Consider the following 20572-nt stretch of genomic DNA (forward strand, 5'->3'; position numbering starts at 1 on the left):
CATTAATACAGCGGAGATATCTTATAAACCAATGCGATATTAATTATCAAAACTGTGACGTCAGGCACGTTCAAAGAAATTTCGGGTCTACTGGCACTTTAAACACCACAAAGCTTTCGATTTTAAGTTGTATAACCATAGAGAAAATAGAACATTCCTTGCTTCCACTTGAGGCTAACGCATTCGTTAATTTTTTAGGCTGTTTTGATTTTTTGGGGTTGTTTTTTTTTGGTTTTTTTTTTGTTTTTAGGTTACATTTATTGCTTATGGCGAGTTGGTTGGCCGAGCGGTTAAGTCAGGGGCACCGTAGCCTTCAGCAATAATATCATCGGCGCTGGTTTAAACGGCTCATCACTCGCCAACGGATAAGGACTTCAAACCGTAGGCCCAGTGTACGCATTTGGCTCGTGTGCATTTTAAAGAACCCAGTACACCCTTTGAGAAGAGTAGGGGTTATCTTAGTGTAACTGGTCCATTCATCTGTCCCTTGTTGTTTAATGGATATGCCAAGTAGGATAGTGATCAAGTTCACTGATTGGCGCTCGTGCCAAAAGAAATGAAATGATAAAACCATTATAATGCTATGATTACAAAAGAAGTGACACACTCAGCTCCGAACTGGCCCGTAAATAATCATTGGGTATTCTCCTTGCCATTAACAAACATCACGCTCGAATTAACACTTTGTAGGATAATGCTTAGGACCAGAGAGTTATGTTTCTTTTATCTATGAACGTTATACAGTATTCAAACCAAGAATTGGCTCCCGTCGAGCAGACGTCATAACATGGAGGTATAAATTCAATGGCGTCACTACCACAGGCTCAGCAGGTCCATTGAATCTGGGCCCCAAGCTCCACGGGCTCCCGATCTATACTGGCCCCGCCCCCCTCCCCATATAAAAAATCTATTAAAGCAATGTATAAATAAAAAATCTAGATTGATAGTATTTATCTTGTTATATATATAGGCCTAATACTTCACATTATAATTGAAAAATGTTGAAAATAATCACTTATGCCTTGAAGTGGCTACCACATATTCAGGCGGTTAATTGAACTGGGCTCCCGATATCCAGGGCCAGAAAAATATTGATTAATAATATTTATCTTTATATTTAATATTGAACTTCATAATTTAAAATTGTTAATAACTTAACTTTAAAATAAGAAATTATACATGCCCAGGCCCCTATATCTATTTGGCAAAGGTGTCACTCAGACGCCGATATCATCGTTTTGGATGGAAATCTACAGTGAAACATCGTCATGCATGCATGAAAGCCTGAACAATATAAATTACCAACAAATATCACAAAACTGTTTCTTTTTCCTCTAATATAAAGACTTTATATTCGTCAAGGGCCCTGACGGTGCTCTCGAACCAGGGATCCTCAGAACCTCGTTACGCCACTGTATATAAGTTTAAACTTATCCCTCCATGGTGTAAATTAATGTACAGCCATGTTACCGTCAAGAAAATTGACGTTCCCCTCTGGGAGATCGGTACCACTCAACTACTGTAAGCTGTTAAAATCGATTACATCAACAATTCATAACCGGATCGCCGGATAGTGAAAGCCATCGTCTATGACGCTACCTTGGCCTTTTGAATACTTAAGTTTTCAATTTCAAAAGTGTCAACCAACTGAACATTAATGGTTTTGTCAACATGCATGTATGCAGTAGTTTTTTTACCGTACCCTTTTGAAAGTCACAATCATTGATGGCACGCCAGGACTGATGGTGTTGGCGTAGGCGTTACGTCCCAATTCAAAACAGACAGATACAAAAATGTTTGTTTGTCAAAAAAATGCATATAAAATACATTAAAATATAGACAAATCACAAAAGGGAACCCCCAAGAAACCACATTTGTTTGTGAAAAAATCGGGACCAAAATTTATTAAAATAGGCCTATACAAAACAAGTTTAAAAGGAATGAAATAATTTGCAGAACATTAACGCAAATTACATTAACCTAACCTAATTTAATTAGAAGATCATAATAAAGAAAAAGCATTGAAATAATTGGAAAACAAAGAAATATGCACATCAGAAAAAATTATAATAATAAAGGTAATAGTAAATATTAAACATAACATCAATAATACAAGCAATAATATTGTCATACTGTTTTGGCGTCAACTGGTTCTAATTGAAAACGGACTGGTGGCTAGGCTGGAGAGTATGAGGCGCCAAGTGTAAATTTATTATTTAAGAGATATGCTGTTAATTGTGTTTATTTAAGTAGGCCTATTTATTTATTAGTATATTCGGCACAACAAAAACAGATCGTAAAATGAACAGACAAGTGTCTTGAGGACACCATGAGCTGTTGAGAGCCCAACAATTTCAATCCAAATTATTAATCGAGTTTTCCAATTTTAAAAGTGATGTTTTAATGTGAACCAAGCTTTAGGACAATGGACATTTCCGAAGTGTCATTGAAACAACTGACTAATCAAAACAGAGCCAGGAACACTCGCAAGTCTCTGGTCTTAATGAGAGCCTCCCAGATCCTACATTTTAAATTACCTTTTATACTTTTTTTTAACATTTATAATATATTATTTTGTAGGATTGAATGAATTGATTTGTGATTGCGATTGTGATTAGTAAACAGTCCATTATGCACGTGTATGAGTTTTTAGAGGGCGAATGACAAACAAAAACCATTATGTACTTTACAATCATGTGTCATTTTCCTGAATGCGTTAGGTTACAGTAAGCACTTTGCTTTTAAACATTTTCATTAGGCAATGGAGGTCTTGCTGATGAAGAATTGGACGCGGTTTTGGAGTACGTAAAGTCGCATGAAACATTCATTCCTAGTGCTACAACTGATCCATCACTGGGTCAGATAGTAGGCTACAGATTTCAACTGGATGCGGACGGTGAAGTGGTATTCAATGAGGTCTTTCGCGGAGTACTTGATTTCAGATCAGTAAGCGATGGGCACACTAATATTACTGAGGTGCAAGCAACGGAGTTACTGAAGGTGAAAGTCTAAATTTTGTTGACAGTATATATATCTGTCTCTTATACACATCTAGATGTGTATAAGAGACAGTCATTACACATTGAGGCTAATTGATATTATTATGATCATAACTTACTATTATCAAATTGGACAGGAAAATTTAAAGCAAGTAATTCGAAGCCTAGATGGAGAGGTACCCTCTTTTTTAACGTATGAATTCAACGTTAAAAAGGGTTTGATAGATGCCGAGTTTTCGAGGTTGTTATCATCGACAGCAAAGGCGTTTCTTATTGAAGAGAACACACAGTGGCAAAGAATTTGCTTCGATATACGTAGTCAGTTAGAAGGTGGGTAATTAATTGAAGTGGCGCCTCCAGAAGTTTTGCCGACAGGAGGTCCGAACCAAGGGATCGAGTAGAGAGTCGGTCATTGACCCGGAATAAAAATCCTTGGTGATTTTTATGACTTTCGGGCCAAATTGTTCTTTTAGATCGCACTATTAGGGAATTGCAGTCAAAATTACTTTATTTGGATAGGCAAATTTTTATTTTGGTCCGACGACCTTGTTGCATCGAACGACGGGTGTGAGGCCTGTATTGATGATAATCATAATTTATAACCATAACGATGATGATGAGTTGATGATGATGATAATGATGGTGATTATGGTAAAATAAAAGAGTAAGTCTAAAAAACTGACACTGTTATCCAGTGTTTTAAGCATTATATAATAAGAATGATACTAATAATGATTTAGATGATGATGATGATCAGGATGGTTGTCATGCAAGAAAAAGCAGCAGCTGAGTCCTAATTCTTTATTAGAAATCTCGATGAATTCTTCAGAGTAAAATTTATTCTCTTTTACCTATTTTATTTCCACAGTTGACGATAACCGAAGTTTTGAGGATTGTCGATGCATTTGTCCGGTCCCTTCTCCTATTCAGGGCATTTTATCAAGTTATGATGCCTGCTTGAACCGTAAGTGTCCGGAAATTATTGTGTAGTTAACGCAACGTTACCATCTCACGCGTCGACATTACAATTTAGGTGTGCCTGGAGTTCAGCCTGTTATGTTATATCATAGAATATAACAAGAATTATTTCATAAGAATGCTAAATAATAATAATCGATGACAACAAAGACGACGATAATCACCTCACCTTAAAAATTATATTATTTTCATGTAATGTATTATTCTGCAGGTTGTATAGTTAATAAGCCTTTCATAATCTGGACTGCACATGGCCATATCAAGGTCAATCTATATAAAAAATAAAAAAAACATACACACAGCATTATTATAGGTGTATGCTGACTGACCTAGGATACGGCATGCGCAGTTCAGATTACGAAATGGATTGTTAAGGTGAATTCAATAATAAAATTTATCTTATTTTACATAGGTTTATTCTTTCCATATGGTCTTAACTTTAGCGATGCAATTGTACCATTTATTGATGATGGTTCTTCTGGTGTCGTTGACCTGGCAATTTTTTTCCCTTACTATGATGCACTTCACGAGTCTCTTTTTGTGAGTCTATTATCATCAATATCATAATCATCATCATCATCATCACCATTATTTTCATCATAACCATCATCATCTTCATCATCATCATCCTCATCATCATCATCATCATCATCATCATCATCATCATCATCATCATCATCATTATTATCATCATCAACTTCAACATCATCATCACTATCATTATTATTTGTTGTTGTAGTTAATGTTAAGATTTTTGGATTCTCATTCTTAGAAATCTTTCACTGAAACTATTTGGCAATTTCTAGTTTTGTTGTGCAAAATGCACAGTATATTTCAACTATATTATAATTGAAATGTACAATAATGTAGAATAGAAATAAATGACTAAATCAAAACTAGAAGAAAAAATAAATAAATAAAATAATATAAAGATAAATAAATAAAATAAGAATAAATAAAACTCAGGCATATTTCCCTCTGCATCTATCACAGTTGCATAACAGTAGGTGTTTTATCCTACATTTTAGGTGAACACTAATGGTGCAATATCTTTCGATGTGGTCGTGAGTCAGTTCACGCCTGACGCCTTCCCTTTAAGTCAAAATTGGCCAATGATTGCCCCGTTTTGGGCAGATGTCGATACCAACAATGGAGGAACTGTTTACTATAGAGAAATGACCAGACAAGTTGATGTAAAATTAGCCGAATATGTTGACGAAATTGTTCGAAATCACGAAATAACTCAACCAAATTTCGAACTGATTTGGTTGTTTGTTGCAACATGGGATCAAGTGGCGTTTTTCGGATACTCTGGCCAACCACCAATGATTGTGAGTATAGTTAGGCCTAGTACTTTCATAGGACAATATTGACATTACTAAGTCTTATCCTAATTATTAAAAAGTTGGTTATACTTTCATCTGACTTGTTTATGTGTTTGTCTGTTTGTTAGCAGCCTCCTGCCTACAGTTTTAGATCTACATCATGCGTCAAATATTCACAGGTGATTTTTGACATTGAATGAAAGATTGCTTTTTATTTTGGTGACGGAGTGAGGTGTGGATGTAGAGATCATTTAAAGAAAAACACCCCACACTAGATATCTCAAAAACTGATCTATTGAAGCTTTCCGGGAAGTCAACATAAGTGCTAACGTTCCAGACCCTTTAAAACCCCTAAATTAATATTCAATTTTTTTTTTTTTTTTAAGACATTTTATTTTATTTATTCATTTTTTCTGGTAATGATAGCATAGAAACTCTAGGTGGTAGTACTTTAAATGGCATTATGAAACCTTTGCCGAAAATCCAATAATAACTTACGCCACTGTGTACGGTATTTAAGGACGGAGGATATTTCCTCTATGATTTAAGAATGTTTTAATAGTGTCAACCTCAGTTTAACGCGAGGACCAGTGAGCGGTCGCTCTTGTTTTGATTGAGTCACTCATGTGGGCAGACGAAACCTTTGGGTATAGAAACTAGTTCCTCCTTTGTTCTGACCCCTCCTCTCTTTTTTTGTATATGTGAATTTGGAGGAAATAGAGATGACATTTATTATTATTGTTATTATTATTATTATTATTATTATTATTATTATTATTACGATTATTACGATTATTATTATTATTATTATTATTATTATTATTATTATTATTATTATCATTATCATTATCATTATCATTATCATTATCATTATTATTATTATTATTATTATTATTATTATTAACGTTCGCTTTTTAAGCGACGAGTCGAAGGTTCGAATCCGGCTGGCGGTTGTTTATTCTTAAAATATATATTTTTCAAAGGGAAAGATGCATGAGAATTTTATATAAATCCAGTCATGCTAGCTCAGCGACCCACCCTCCATCCACCCACCTAACTTTATTCACGTATCCCACTTTTGGAATCCGTTTTTATTTCGATTAAAATGTTAAAAAGATTATGTAAGAATTAGACGAGTTACTGTCAATAAAACAATTCGCTGAAGAGAAAATATCGGGACTATAATATGGTCTAATCAGAAGGCTGATGTCGTTTTCCATCGACAATTGACTTTTTGTGCATTACATGTACCATTCTTATCTATATATTCAAGAATCTTTACACACATATTGTTATCTGCTAAAAAGTTACCGTACCAACAACGGTGGAGTGACATTATCAACCTGCTGCTTTCTGTTTGAATAGTGATCATATCAGAACGATAACATACAGAGACCCAGCAAAAAAAATCACAACCTTCGTTTGATTACTCATAGATCAAACCGGGAAGCGTAATCGTTTCCATCGGTGTATCAATTCAAATAAATATTTAAAATAGATTTTTGTGGTACATTGTTATCGAATTTTACGACCAATTTTTACATGCATTTGTAATTGTCAACAGTTTGCTGATTTTGTGAATATCATTTTAGACTGATTAACGTAAATTCCCATGCTTGGTCATCTTAAACAAGTAGAAACTTTCGGATCACACTTGGATAGGACGATTAAAATATATTTTCATTGTAATATAGCAGCTATTTTAACATACATACAAACAGATATTATAAATGGATAATATAATCTCTGCTTGTCCGCTTGTCCATTGATCTCAACTTACAATTTTAGAAGGTCACTGTTGGAGGCGTTTTTGTCTGAATTTGTAACCGTCTCTAACAATGGGGTCTTCATCTTTAAACTTCCATGCCTAGTATAGACAGGGGCGGATCCAGCCAGCCAGAAAAGGGGGGGACGTAATATCCTGTCTCTTATATCTGCGAGCGAAGCGAGCAGCCTCGTGGGGGGGGGGTGTAATCTGCCAGCGAAGCGAGCAGCCTTAGGCGAGGGTGGGAGCAGGGGGATGCCTAGGGCCCCCGGCGGGGTCCAGTGGCAGAGCCCCTGGTAGGGGTCCTTGAAGGCCAGCACATTTGAGGAATATTAGGTTGTATTGAGTCGATTTTGACTATCTAGCATGGTAGTTTTCAGTAACAAATAAAAAAAAAAATAGGTGTATGTCTTTCAAAAGGAATTTTATTATACAGGGTACCTGAAACTGACAGTGACAAATGCAGCCTCTGTGCATTGTATTGTGTGGGTTTTTGGTAGGAAAAGAAGACTTTACTTAAACACTGTGGGTGTAATATTTTCTTTTTTTTTTTTTGGCAAAATGTAGGGGGGCGCCCCTTACGCCCCCTAAATCCGTCACTGTATAGAATTCTATTACTGCCATAAGACAAACTTTAAAAAAAAAAATTAAACTAATCTGCAGGTGCACATTTGCCGAAGTAAATTTCAAAGAAAACCATTTTTTTCATTTCTAATTGTTAAACGTCCATGCATATGTCTAGAATTGGCAGGTAGACACTTTGCAAAGATCGAATATGCGATCTGTCCGAGGTTTCCGACGGGGAGGGGGAAGCCGATGTCCCCGACTAGAGCAAAGTGGGCGTGGTCGGACGTCGCTAAAACTATTTCGAAGTGGTCCTGATATGCAGCCTCCGAAAATTTTGAAAATATAGGAGTTTCAAAGGCTTATCTAATCGATTTCCGAGCCTACTAATACAGTATGTAGAAAATACATGAATTATGCATGTTCTCCACCCCCACCCCCGCTCCTCCCACTGGCTCAACTCCTGATTGGCGACCCTAGTTGCAGCCCATTGAATACAGGGCTCAAAACTGTGCTCAACATATTTTATCTTATGCTGAATATAAATATTATATAACAGGATTTGTTGTTTCATTCATAGAATAACACATTCCAAGCGTTGCTGGTGACAGATGGAATCTCCTCGTTCACTATTTTTAACTACGGTGACATACAGTGGACAACTGGAACGCATAGGGGAAGTGGGGGTGATGCAAATGGTCTTGGTGGAATACCAGCTCAGGTGTTAAACTAATTCTAGCATAAGCATTAACCGATAATTGATTTTTTTTTCTCCCTCTCTCTTTTGTGTGGGAAACCCCAAGTTTATTCCAGACTCAACATCTTTCCAGCATGTTTTGTTTGGTTTTTTTTTTTTCCCGTTTTAACCTTATCAATTTTTTCTTTTCTCATTTTCACCAATTCATAATATATTATCACATTAATATAAAAAAATGAAATGAAGGAAATGTATACATTTTTCTAAACCTTTTGGAATGTAAATTTGTTGAGCTCGAAACATGTGATTTTGGTGTAAAATAAAAGAAAATAGGCCGGTATAATCAAATAGGGAAACGTACAAAGAAAGAGATGCATGGAAGTAACATAAATGGAATTTAAATATATCATAATTTTATGCCATACATAAGAACAGAAAAAAATTGATGGTACCGCAATAAATTAAGCAAGTTAACAGAGGCCATCATTAAGGTTAAGAATGTTCACCGTTAAAACAAACACCAAAGATTGTTTCATTAGGCGATACTTTGTAACCCTCGTTTCACGAACCCACCGCCCGCCAATTATGACGTATATGATATTTACGAATAAATTTATATATATATAATGATGATGATGATGATGATGATGATGATGATGATGATGAGTGTGGAAACATCGATGGTGGTGATGATAATTATAAAATGGGAAGATTAGATATTGTAAACATCGATGGTGGTGATAATTAATTTCCTATATAATTTCCAATATAATTTCCTATACCTCCATTGTTGCTATTTTTATATATCGGCGTAAAATTGCCGAGCTTTCTGTTGAATACCGGTAGTTTATTTACATCTTATAATTTACAGGAACGAATGCAGTTGTACTTTAAACAAATTATGTAAATGTTTGTTATTCTCATTGTCAATTACATAGGCCGGATGCAACGCCGGGGATGGCGTGCGACATCACAACATACCAGCTTCACGAACAGCGGCCATTGTGAATATAGAGGAGTACGGTAATCCACCAGGCCGATACGTATTTAATGTTGGTGGAGAAAGTGTGACTGGTGAAGACTGTCAAACATACCAAGGTGAAAGCCCTATTTTGTTTTTTTATACCATAATGCTAATGATGATATAATAATGATGATAATGATAATAAATCAGTGCTTGGTAGGTGGTGAATGATTTGGATTAAAATTAGTAGTGCTGATTACACACATAACTAGAAATACTCCCCAGGGAGCGGAGGAGGTTCCACGTTGTGTATGATTGATTCTGTATCCAATGGCCATGAGAAAAAGTGCCTCGTCTATTTTCTGGATATGTGCGCTATATTAATCCTATAACATACATAAATAATAACGATAGTGATATACAAAATGACAATTGTTATAATTATAATGATAAAGAAAACAATAATGATAAAAAAATAATAATATTATTATTATTATGTTGTCTGTCACTAAACTTCGTGATCATATTTCACCTATCTTGAAAGACCTACATTGGCTACCGATATGTAAACACCTAAACTTCAAAATTATTCTTCTCACTCATAAATGCATATATGGCTACGCCCCACACTATCTTTCTTCATCAATCTCACAACAATTATCTTCACGTTCCACAAGACAGTCAAATTCTCTCAGGTTATCTGTCCCCAGGGTGATGCATGTTCGTACTGTCGAACGGTCTTTCTCTTTTGCCGCTCCAAGATTATGGAACTCTCTTCCATCTAATCTTAGATCACCTTCTGATATTAATGCATTCAAGACCCTCCTTAAAACCTATCTCTTTAATCAATAACTCCTTTATCTTTATGCGCCAGTGACAAAAAAATATTTTTTTAACAGGCGCTATACAAATTCTCCAATTTATTATTTTAAAAAACAACAATAGATCTCGTAATAACCTAATGATAATAAAGATAACTAGACTTACTATATCTGTTTGAACAACAGAACATTGGGCTTTCTTTCTTCATCAATCTCACAACAATTATCTTCACGTTCCACAAGACAGTCAAATTCTCTCAGGTTATCTGTCCCCAGGGTGATGCATGTTCGTACTGTCGAATGGTCTTTCTCTTTTGCCGCTCCAAGATTATGGAACTCTCTTCCATCTAATATTAGATCAACTTCTGATATTAATGCATTCAAGACCCTCCTTAAAACCTATCTCTTTAATCAATAACTCCTTTATCTTTAAGCGCCAGTGACAAAAAAAATATTTTTTTAACAGGCGCTATACAAATTCTCCAATTTATTATTATTAAAAACAACAATAGATCTCGTAATAACCTAATGATAATAAAGATAACTAGACTTACTATATCTGTTTGAACAACAGAACATTGGGCTTTTCCCCATTACTTTAATGAGAAATGAAGTTGAAATTGCAACAAAAAGAAAAGTCGTTAAAAGGTATAAAGTTAAAAAAAGAACACGGAAAACCAATATAATTTTAATGAAGTTGAAAATATGAAGTGGAAAAAAAAAAAACGAAAACCAAGTTCACTACGACGTTATTAGTAAAACTTGAACTATGGCTGCAATGGTAATAGCGAGGTACATCGTGATTCATTGCGCTCCATATGAGCCGACCTTGGATAGGAAAGTGAATTTTCAGTTCATAGCAATTTAATAACTGAAAGCAAAAATTGTTCATGCATATCATGGTTGTTTTGAGGTTAACCTAGCTGTAACCATGGAGGTATTATTGAGAAGGAGATCACTCGGCAAAGCCACGCGCACGCTACCAAGATCAAAGTTGCCGCAGCGCGTAAAGAACGTTTGCGCGATGCCTTTGGAGTCCCATGTGTTCCCTGCCATCAAATTTTCAGCAGGCATAGTTGACCAAAAAATTGAACATGACGAAATGGAGAGCACCTTCTTTCTCAATGCGCACTATATACTGTCAATCACTATGGCTGCGCAATCTTTTCTATTTTGAAGCTGATACATTTATCTCTCATAAAATATCAAACATATTAATATTTTCCTCCACGAAAAGTTTCGAATTTAATGGAACATTTACATGACCTATAAAAGTATAGTATATTTCAACTTCAATTTTCTTAAATTGGCCAAAATTCGCCAATTCTAATTTTAACAGATATTAATTAATAAATGATTAAGGATTATAATAAACTAAGTCATTTTAGGGTTAACGAGGGTTAACTATTCGAAAAATGAATCCAAAATCTGAGTATTTTTCAGTTTTACGCTGACTTAGCTTTATAGTCGAACCAGTCAATCTTTAGACAAAATTATAATGAGCACAGAAGTAATTTTAACATAAATATTTTACGGAATCCGTTTCTGAAATATACAAATAATAACATACCAAAAGCCCGAAAAAATCTGATCAGGGGAACATTGTTCATTATAAAGATATTTAATGGGTTAAAATCAAACGTTTTATTGCACAACTGCTCTGCTGGAAGCGTATAAATGCATGTCGTTGCCAAGTTGTTGCTAACGAAAAAAATGTGAATTATAGGGTAATACGCCCGCGCGCGATCCAAAAGTGGGGAACACACATAGAGCTATTAAACAACTAGAGTGCTGACAAGATGGCGGAGCAATGCAGAGTTGTGTATGTGTACCATCCAAGATGGCTGCCGTAGGAAAGCGCCACCTTCAGGCTTAGTATACATACTATTACCATAAATAAGCCCTCTGACTGAATATTATTTCATTAATGATAATTAGTATTGATAATGACAAATTATTAAACTGTCGTAGCCAAAAAGAGGCCAAGTAGAGCATCTTATTCAAATATTAAAAGGAATTAAAATCGTGTACATTACAGCCATACACCGCAACGCTCGAGTTTCAAAATACGGGTAACTAGCTGTACTGAACTTTCTGTGTAAATTGAGGGCGCAATTGAAAATGATAGTGCTCAGGGGAAATTTGATTGGCTGAATCTATGGCAGCCATCTTGGATGGTACACACACACAGCTCTGCGTATTACGAACATCGGATACATTGCTGTTAGCGCTCTAGTATTCTTATTATATCTCTATGGGAACACATAGGTTTGTCGCGTCAAAGGGATCTGTTGCCGAGTGATCTCCTTCTCAATAATACCTCCATGCTGTAACTGGTTTAAGCGCTTTAGAAAACGTAAATTGTGTTTAAATAATTTAATCAACAGTCAACAAAAAATCTTTAAGTGCATTTGCGAGTCTGAGGTCAGGGGGTCCTGACCCCCCTTGAGCTGCCAAGCAAAAAAAAATCTAGACCCACCTTTTCAGGACCTGAACAAATCATCATGCAAAACTTATCATTATTATTATTATTATTATTATTATTATTATTATTATTATTATTATTATTATTATTATTATTATTATTATTATTATTGTTATAATAATAATAATAATAATAATAATAATAATTATTATTATTATTATTATTATTATTATTATTATTAGGCCTGTTATTATTATATTTTATTTTCAAAAGTAAAGAGCGTTTTTCATGCCTATGGGCTCATCGATTCATTGAAAAAAATATATCCACGTATGCAACTATTTAATTTCTTTTTCCATATGTATACACACATAATAAGCCTATGCCTATTTACTGTAATAAGAATGAGAAAATTTACCTGACCGTTTTTAAGAGAGGGAAAACGTTGAATTATGAAGAACTTAAAAGCTATTAAAAGACATCCTACTGCGGATCGTCACCAAAATTATACCATTTCTTCATTAAAACTATTCTGCAAAGTGTCATTTTTTAATAACTGGAACGTAAGCAATTTAAATGACCCCCAAATTTACACCCCAACCTGGATCGTCCCCTACACATAATAATATATTCCTTGTAACTTGGGTTAAACTTTCCCGAAAGTTTTATTCAGATCAGTTGACCCGTTTTTTTTAAATATCTGGTCTGGGACGTTTTCGTTTAAATGGTCCTCATATTCACACCCTAAGCGGGATCATCACAAAAATTCATTTATTTCTTTACTGGACCTTTACAAACTATTATAGAAGGTTTATTTACACCCATTGAAAACTTTTATAGATGTTTACGTCTGGGATCTCAAAAATTGAAATGACCCTCCAATTTACACCCTTGACTGATTTGTCGCCAGCACATAATAATTTCTTCCTTGTAACTTGGTTAAACTTTTGCCGAATTTTTCATCAGATCAGTTGATCCTTTTTCGAAATATTTGGTCTGGGACGTTCTCCTTTAAATGGTCCTCAGATCCACAACATACTGCAGATCGTCACAAAAATGTAATCATTTTTTTACAAGACCTTTACAAAATATTATAGAATGTTTCATTTAGGCCCATTGGTTATTTTTTTTAAAGAGATATTTAGGTCTGGGTCCCTAAAAATTGAAAAGATCCTCAAATATACACACTTCTCTGGATCGTCACTAACACATAAACATTTCTTCCTTGTAAATTGATTAAACTTTCCCGTAAGTTTCATTAACATCTACTGATCGGTTTTTGAAATATCCGGTGTAGACTGTTTGACCTTAAATCACTTTAATTTTAAGTATTGGAAGCGACCAGGGTGACGGCCAGAAAAAACAGGGCAAAATATAGGAAAAATATATGCAAGAAAAAAAATCAGAACAAAAACAATGCCTTTTCTCAATGCTGCTGGGAAAAACCAACAATGCGGATAATTATTGATGAATCAAGTGTTAATCTTGCCATTGGCCTAATTGTATTTACTGCTTTATGAATTAATTGTTTGTGTACATTGGTAGAACAGTGCATGTGCAGTCATTACGATTGAAATGAATTTATTTAATACTGAATGATCAATGAGAAATTTTGAAGAAAATTGACGCGTGCTAAAAATTTGCATGCTCAAAATTATTAATAATATTAATTGTTCAAATATAGAGGCGTAAAGTTTCACTTTATCTAACAACTTAGAAAACAAACAGAAAGAGGAGAATACGGCATCTAGTAAGGGCCTTGGCGTTTGAACCTATATTGCAGCCCCTGGGTTCATGTGAAATTCACCAATAAGGAGCTTTCGATTGTGCGACGACGCGACGCTAGAACGGAATCACTCATGCGTGACGTCCTACCTGTGGCAGATTGCTACAAAACGGTCTTAACTGGTAGTCTTAACTTCTCGAATAAAGCCGGCTTTATCACTCTCACATTATCGCGACCTAGCACTGCGGTCGTATCCGACTGGAAGTAGGCGGCCCTCTTATCATTTATTGGTGGAAAGTAATAATGGCCACTTCAGCCAAATGATTACGACGCGTGTGAGAGCGACTACGATTAGACTGATGACCAGTACCGACCACAATAAATTTTTCAACATGTTAAAATCTCCGCGACCATGCACGACCTCTGCCTTGTCACGAGGAAGTTGTATCACACTATCACGACCTGGCCACGACGGTGTCGATCATGTACCGATCGCAGTGTAGGTCTTGATATTGTGTGAGTAGCTTAAACGATCTTACTCAAGTTATTCTTCAAAGACAATTACTATAAAACAGTCTTCCCTAAGACCGCTTTGAGTATTGAAATGCAAACAAGCACTCCCTGGTAACGTAAGATTGGGGGCGACGTCATGCGTGCTCGACGCACACAAATGTATCGAAATGAACGTGTAAAAAATAAACGTAGACCTATTTTCACAGACGCTGAGAAGCGTGCGGAATATTCGTCGTTCGATTCTCTGACTTTGACGATCTAGGCCTAGGTCTTTGAATTAATCAGCAACGGCTTGATGAAAATGATTTAAGACCGTTCGTTTTAAGCATCCTCCGAGTAGGTTTTAGAATTTAAGACGACTAGCTGGTTAGACCGCGGTAGCAATGGTCTATACTCATACCAGTAGTGACATCACGATTATAGCCTGCTAAACGTTAAGACCGTCTAAAGACCGCTTATAGCAATCCGCCCCTGGCGTCCTACGTTCTTTGCATACGTACTGTAGATTTGGCCAAATTGCGTTCTAAAATCTACTCGACGAGGTGACCTTAACGTTCTCGCGTGACGTCATTACGTTCTACGTCCTGCCGTCGTCGTGCAATCGAAAGCTCCCTAATGACTGGAACCTCTGACTTGAGAATCCCAATTACCACCGTACCAACATTGTAACGTTTTCCTTCTTATAGGCCAAGGACATAGACCTACAACCGGTTCGCTATTACTTTATCCGGCTTTTGGATCAATGTTGGGTGGAAATAAAACCAGCATTCAAGGACCATGTTTCCAGAACACCGACAATGTCATGTGCAGATTCATTGACAAAGACAAGGGACCGACGACACCATGTCAATTTTTGGATAGGCGCACAGTGTCTTGCGTTGTGCCTATCCTACTCCGTATTGGCAGAGTCTATGTGTTTCTTTCAATTGATGGCGGTGCAACATTTGGCTTTCGGGGAATATACACCTCTGGTAAAGTAACTAGTTTTTATAGTTGTACATCGTGAACCAACCAGAAAATATACTCGTTTATGCCAGAATGACTACATGACTTTTTATGTCAATTTTCATCTTCCTTAAATTAAGACCTTTATAGGTTTTATATCAATTTGACCTTTGTTAAATTTAGACCCTTAGTTTTGAATTTCTCCATGTGGGGTGAGTTAAGCTGTATCGCAATATTGCCCCAATATTGTATATTATATACGTTAAATATAAACTTAGGTATCGGAACGATACCAGTTAATTCAGCATTATTGGAAATTTTAAGAATGAAACACATAAAAACTTAGCCTTCTCATCACCAAATTTAGAACTAGCATTTTAAGTAAGGATCACCAAACATGTACCGTATTTAATTCTACAGTAAATCATAGCCTATCAAAGAATGGAAAGCTTTGGATGTTTCATTTGTACTTTTGCAGACATAGAAAGATTATCGGTGGCCGTCTGAACAGAAGATCGTCATTAAATAAGATCCATTGAACACGCGCCATGGCGTTGCGTTCTCCATAGAATCGCCTCAAACAATGACATTCGGGCGCAGCGAGTGTCCGAATTTAATGTATAATTCACTCGATCTCATTTTGTTTGAATTTATTTAGCAACTAGAGTAAAAATACACAAAGAATACAATACAAGACAAGGTAAAGCAAATTACAATTGAAAACTCTGAAAGCAAGGAATAACCCAAAATGCTTCATCAAAACAATAAAGGTGCTAAATCACAATTAATTATTTACCCAAATAGAGACAGAAATACCAACTGCCTTTCAATTATGCATAGCTATAATCGAGTTCTTGTTGCACAGTTACTTCGACACTATCACAGTAAACACATTTGCATTCATGTGTAAAGAATATAGGGCTATACTACCGGTAATACTTATAATAACTCTATAATATTGTTAATAGAAAGCCATTATAAGAGTCGATGGCACGCGCAGTGGATAGCGATTTGTGTGTGAATTCACGGTTTTATACCTCCATGTTTCACGAAAACCATGATACACTGTATCTACCTGTTGATTACCACTTTTTCTAACAGTTTAATAAAAAGTTATACTTCCTCCACAGTAAGTGTTGAGGACGTCAATGATGATGTAGCACCAAAGGTTCAACTGTATACGGACGGCACATATCCTAAGGTTGTGTGGCCGAATGATGCTTTGGCCGGATCGTACTACGATATAGATGTTTATGTATACTTTGATGGATCCGATTCTACAGAGCTAGAAAATGATAGAATTAATGTGGCGAATGATATTGTCCTTCAATCTAGTGGGGACCTGCAGTTTAAAATCATTCTAAAGCTCTCAACAACCAAACATGTAGGAATTATACGGATATCACAAGGAGATGAAGAAGGGGAACAGAACAGGTATAATTATAATACGCAAATTAAATAATAGGAGTCTATGTGCTTTTATGTATAATTATCAGACTAGGTATATTAAAAAATGATTTAAAATCTCTGGTCTCCGGCCAAATAGTTTGCTACCTACGCTCGTAATGGACCATTCTCAGAGGTCAAACTTTACAACTGACCAATCAGAGCAAGGCCACAAATACGCACATGTCCTACAAACACGTGTTGTCCCACAAACCCACGTGACGTGACTTTGTGCGTATGCTTTTACAGTCGGTTTGTGGGACCTTAGCAACAAAAGCTAAGGGAAAGGGCTAGTGAAAAGGTGCACTGTTTGCACTAGTTAGTAAGTTAATTAAGTTTTACTATATATAATATAATATAATAGGCATATATATATATATNNNNGATGTGTATAAGAGACAGCATTTGACTTGCGTATTTTTAATGATTTGAATGTGCCGAAATGGTGCTCCTCCTGGGGCAATCTTGAGTCGCAGAATCCAATACAACTTGCTTCATCAGATGGTGAACTTCGATGTCCATGCAACTTACAGAGTGCGTTGGTGGATAGGGGGCGTTTCTCACCGAGTCCGCGATGTTCAAACACGGTCTACGAATCATGCGCAGATGACGACAACATCGTCCACTGCGTTCGCAGCAGTACGCCAAGGTAAACATTAATCTCTTGTTCTTATGAAACATGAATAAATGATTATGATGAATTATAAATTATCAAGAATGCCACTTAAAATAAATTGTACAAACCGAGTGATGTAATTTCTTTGCCCATATTAAAATAGGCCTACTTCTACACTTTCTCTGAATTAGGATAACAATAATAATGTAGATTCTCCTTGAATGATTTAAACTGATTTTAAAATGTGACTTACTAGAAATATCAACTTACAGTGCTGACCAGGATCGTTAGGTAATTCTTACAGAAGTTGTCAAATATGATACAATTACTGTAGCAGATGAAACAGTTATACGATGTTTTGTAGGAGTACCTGTCTTAATATATGTTTTTAAATATATATTTTTTGTAACCCAGACAATGTCCTAAATACACGTCTTTTAACTGCGACCTTTTCAGTTCTGAAGGTCATGGCCTAGAATGCTGTTACGACACCAATGGAGACCTCACCAACCTTCAAGATAACTTACACGCTGGATATGCGCACCGGTACCATCACCTTGGCCAGAAACCATTTAACGAAAACGGTAATGTTCCTTACTTGTCCCATTTTTTGCACGACATATTACCGTACCGACGATGCTGCAGGGACCGTACGTCTTGTTTAGCTGATTTTATTCCAGTTCGACCGTCGCATGACTGCTCTGGATACCAGCCTCCTAGGCCAGGTGAGTGGAGTAATTTTTTAGGTTGTTAAAAACGGCACATTGGATATAGTTCTGGTGGTGGAACAAGTCTTCTCAGATAAGGACAGGCTAAGTGTACCTATGAAAAACCAAGTGCATCTTCGAGATGAGAAGAGAGTTTGCCCAGCGTAGCTGGTTCTTTCAGCCCATTTTTGTGGACAGACAGGAGTAGCTGGCACCAGCCCGCGTAGCTAGTCCACACTCTTTGAGTATTTTGAAACTTCGGTATAAAGCGTTATACACAATCTAACATTACATTATATACCATTCGCAGTAATTGTTTTACTTTTTCTCAACAGCTAGAATGAATGGTGATCCCCACATACAAACTCTTGATGGACTTCCGTACACCTTTAATGGTCATGGCGAGTACGTCCTAATGAATTCACTAGATGGAATGTTTATGATGCAAGGACGAACAGAACCCCTACAGGTTGCAGGTAAGCAGCAGTTTAATGTTTGCTGAGCAAGCACAAAGTGTGTTTAATAAAAATATGACATGCTTGAATATGGTAATGATGATGGCATACAATTTGTTTCAAAGAAATTGTGGTAACACGGACAGAGATAGTGTATCACTGTCGTCGTCGTCATCGTCGTTGCCTTTGCAAATTCAAAATGTAATTATATGTGATTTTATACAAATGGTTTTAACTATTTTAATTTTGTTGTTTGTCTTTTATCTTTGTAAATTCAAAATGTAATTCAGCCTGTGCTGTTATTTTTTGAATGTCTATTTTGTAATTATTCATAAAGCTGTTTGCCTTAACAAATTGCACATATTTTTGCGTTGGGTACTTCTATATAGGTGATGTGACGAATGCTACTCGGTTTACTGCGATCGCAGCTCAGTACAACAACGGGACCAACGTACATGTGAGCTTGAATGAAATACGTGGTCTAGCGGTACATGTGACCGACAGTGACAGCCAGTGGTCCCAAATTAGATTTGATTTAACACCGATTTGGTATGACGCAGGTAATACCTATATGACTATTAAAATTCTATTATATCAGTTGATTTCTAAAGAATGTATACAGTTTGCCTTCCAATTCCTGACCACCTTTGGTACCTGAAAATTTATGGTGGTCTCAGGTTTGGTCTTTGTGATATTTTTTAATGAAATTGTACATAATATCCAATTTTTTGAAATCTCTTCTGTCGACCTTTTTGATGTTTCTTCGTTTCTCTGCGTGGTTGCTTTTCATTTATTTTGTCTTTGTCCTTGTTATTTCTTGTTTTTGAATCCTTCAGTGCTTTGATGTTTCCCCTCCCCCCTTTTTAAATTTAATTTTATATTTTTTCTTGATTTCCTTTTGAATATTGTTTTTGTTTTCTTTTTTCTCTTTTACTCTGTGTGCATTTTTAAATGTTGCTAAATTGAATACATTCTTACATATTGTTCAACTTCAATTTCTATTTATTTTTCGAAATTGCAATAAATTTTCTAAACTTTCTATTTGTATTTGACTAATTTAGAGGGTTACATTTGTGTTAAAAGATTGAAGGAATGAAACTAACAGAATTTGCTTTTATGCCATATATTACGACTTAAAAAAAAGCTAAATCTGGTACAAACTGGTTATTCCCTGTCCACAGGTATTACTATATTCTATAGTAAGAAAACTAATGTGACGAGCGTGTCGGTTACAGTCGCGTTTGACTTCGGACTAGTTTTCACTGTTGAAGCTGCCAATGACATCATGTCCATCGTGGCTGTTGGTCCAGAAATAATGAGAGGAAATACAAGTGGGCTCCTTGGTAATTGGAATGATGACGTCACCGATGATCTTCAGACACCAAATGGTGACTATCTTACGTCAAACTCAAGCATTCGTGATATTCACTACAATTTCGGCGAGAAATGTAAAATATTCTACTTTGTTTGTAACATTGCAATTACATTCAGCAACGTATGCCGTAATTTTACTGCTAGTTTCACATAAAACTTCATACACTATACTAAAAACTATATAACAAATATAAAATATATATATATATATATATATATATATATATATATATATATATATATTCTAAGCGC

The 20572-nt window shown here is 35.8% G+C and overlaps 1 protein-coding gene across 1 annotated transcript in view; it reads left to right on the plus strand.

Annotated features, from left to right (window-relative positions):
* Positions 1-20474, plus strand: part of LOC117124905 (protein mesh-like) — a 46348-nt gene extending 25874 nt beyond the window's left edge. Inside the window, exons 2-16 of the mRNA XM_033271244.1 lie at positions 2759-3000; positions 3137-3329; positions 3868-3963; positions 4390-4517; positions 5006-5308; positions 8212-8352; positions 9267-9426; positions 15464-15748; positions 16853-17156; positions 17269-17386; positions 17567-17817; positions 18241-18509; positions 18827-18967; positions 19336-19506; positions 20128-20474. Of these exons, the coding sequence (XP_033127135.1) occupies positions 2759-3000; positions 3137-3329; positions 3868-3963; positions 4390-4517; positions 5006-5308; positions 8212-8352; positions 9267-9426; positions 15464-15748; positions 16853-17156; positions 17269-17386; positions 17567-17817; positions 18241-18509; positions 18827-18967; positions 19336-19506; positions 20128-20474 (3149 nt within the window). The remainder of the gene's footprint in view (positions 1-2758; positions 3001-3136; positions 3330-3867; positions 3964-4389; positions 4518-5005; positions 5309-8211; positions 8353-9266; positions 9427-15463; positions 15749-16852; positions 17157-17268; positions 17387-17566; positions 17818-18240; positions 18510-18826; positions 18968-19335; positions 19507-20127) is intronic.
* Positions 20475-20572: the final 98 nt, after the last annotated feature.

Source organism: Anneissia japonica, unplaced genomic scaffold, assembly GCF_011630105.1.
Source record: "Anneissia japonica isolate Jap-2015-1 unplaced genomic scaffold, ASM1163010v1 scaffold1881_len754168_cov175, whole genome shotgun sequence".
NCBI lineage: Eukaryota > Metazoa > Echinodermata > Crinoidea > Comatulida > Comatulidae > Anneissia > Anneissia japonica.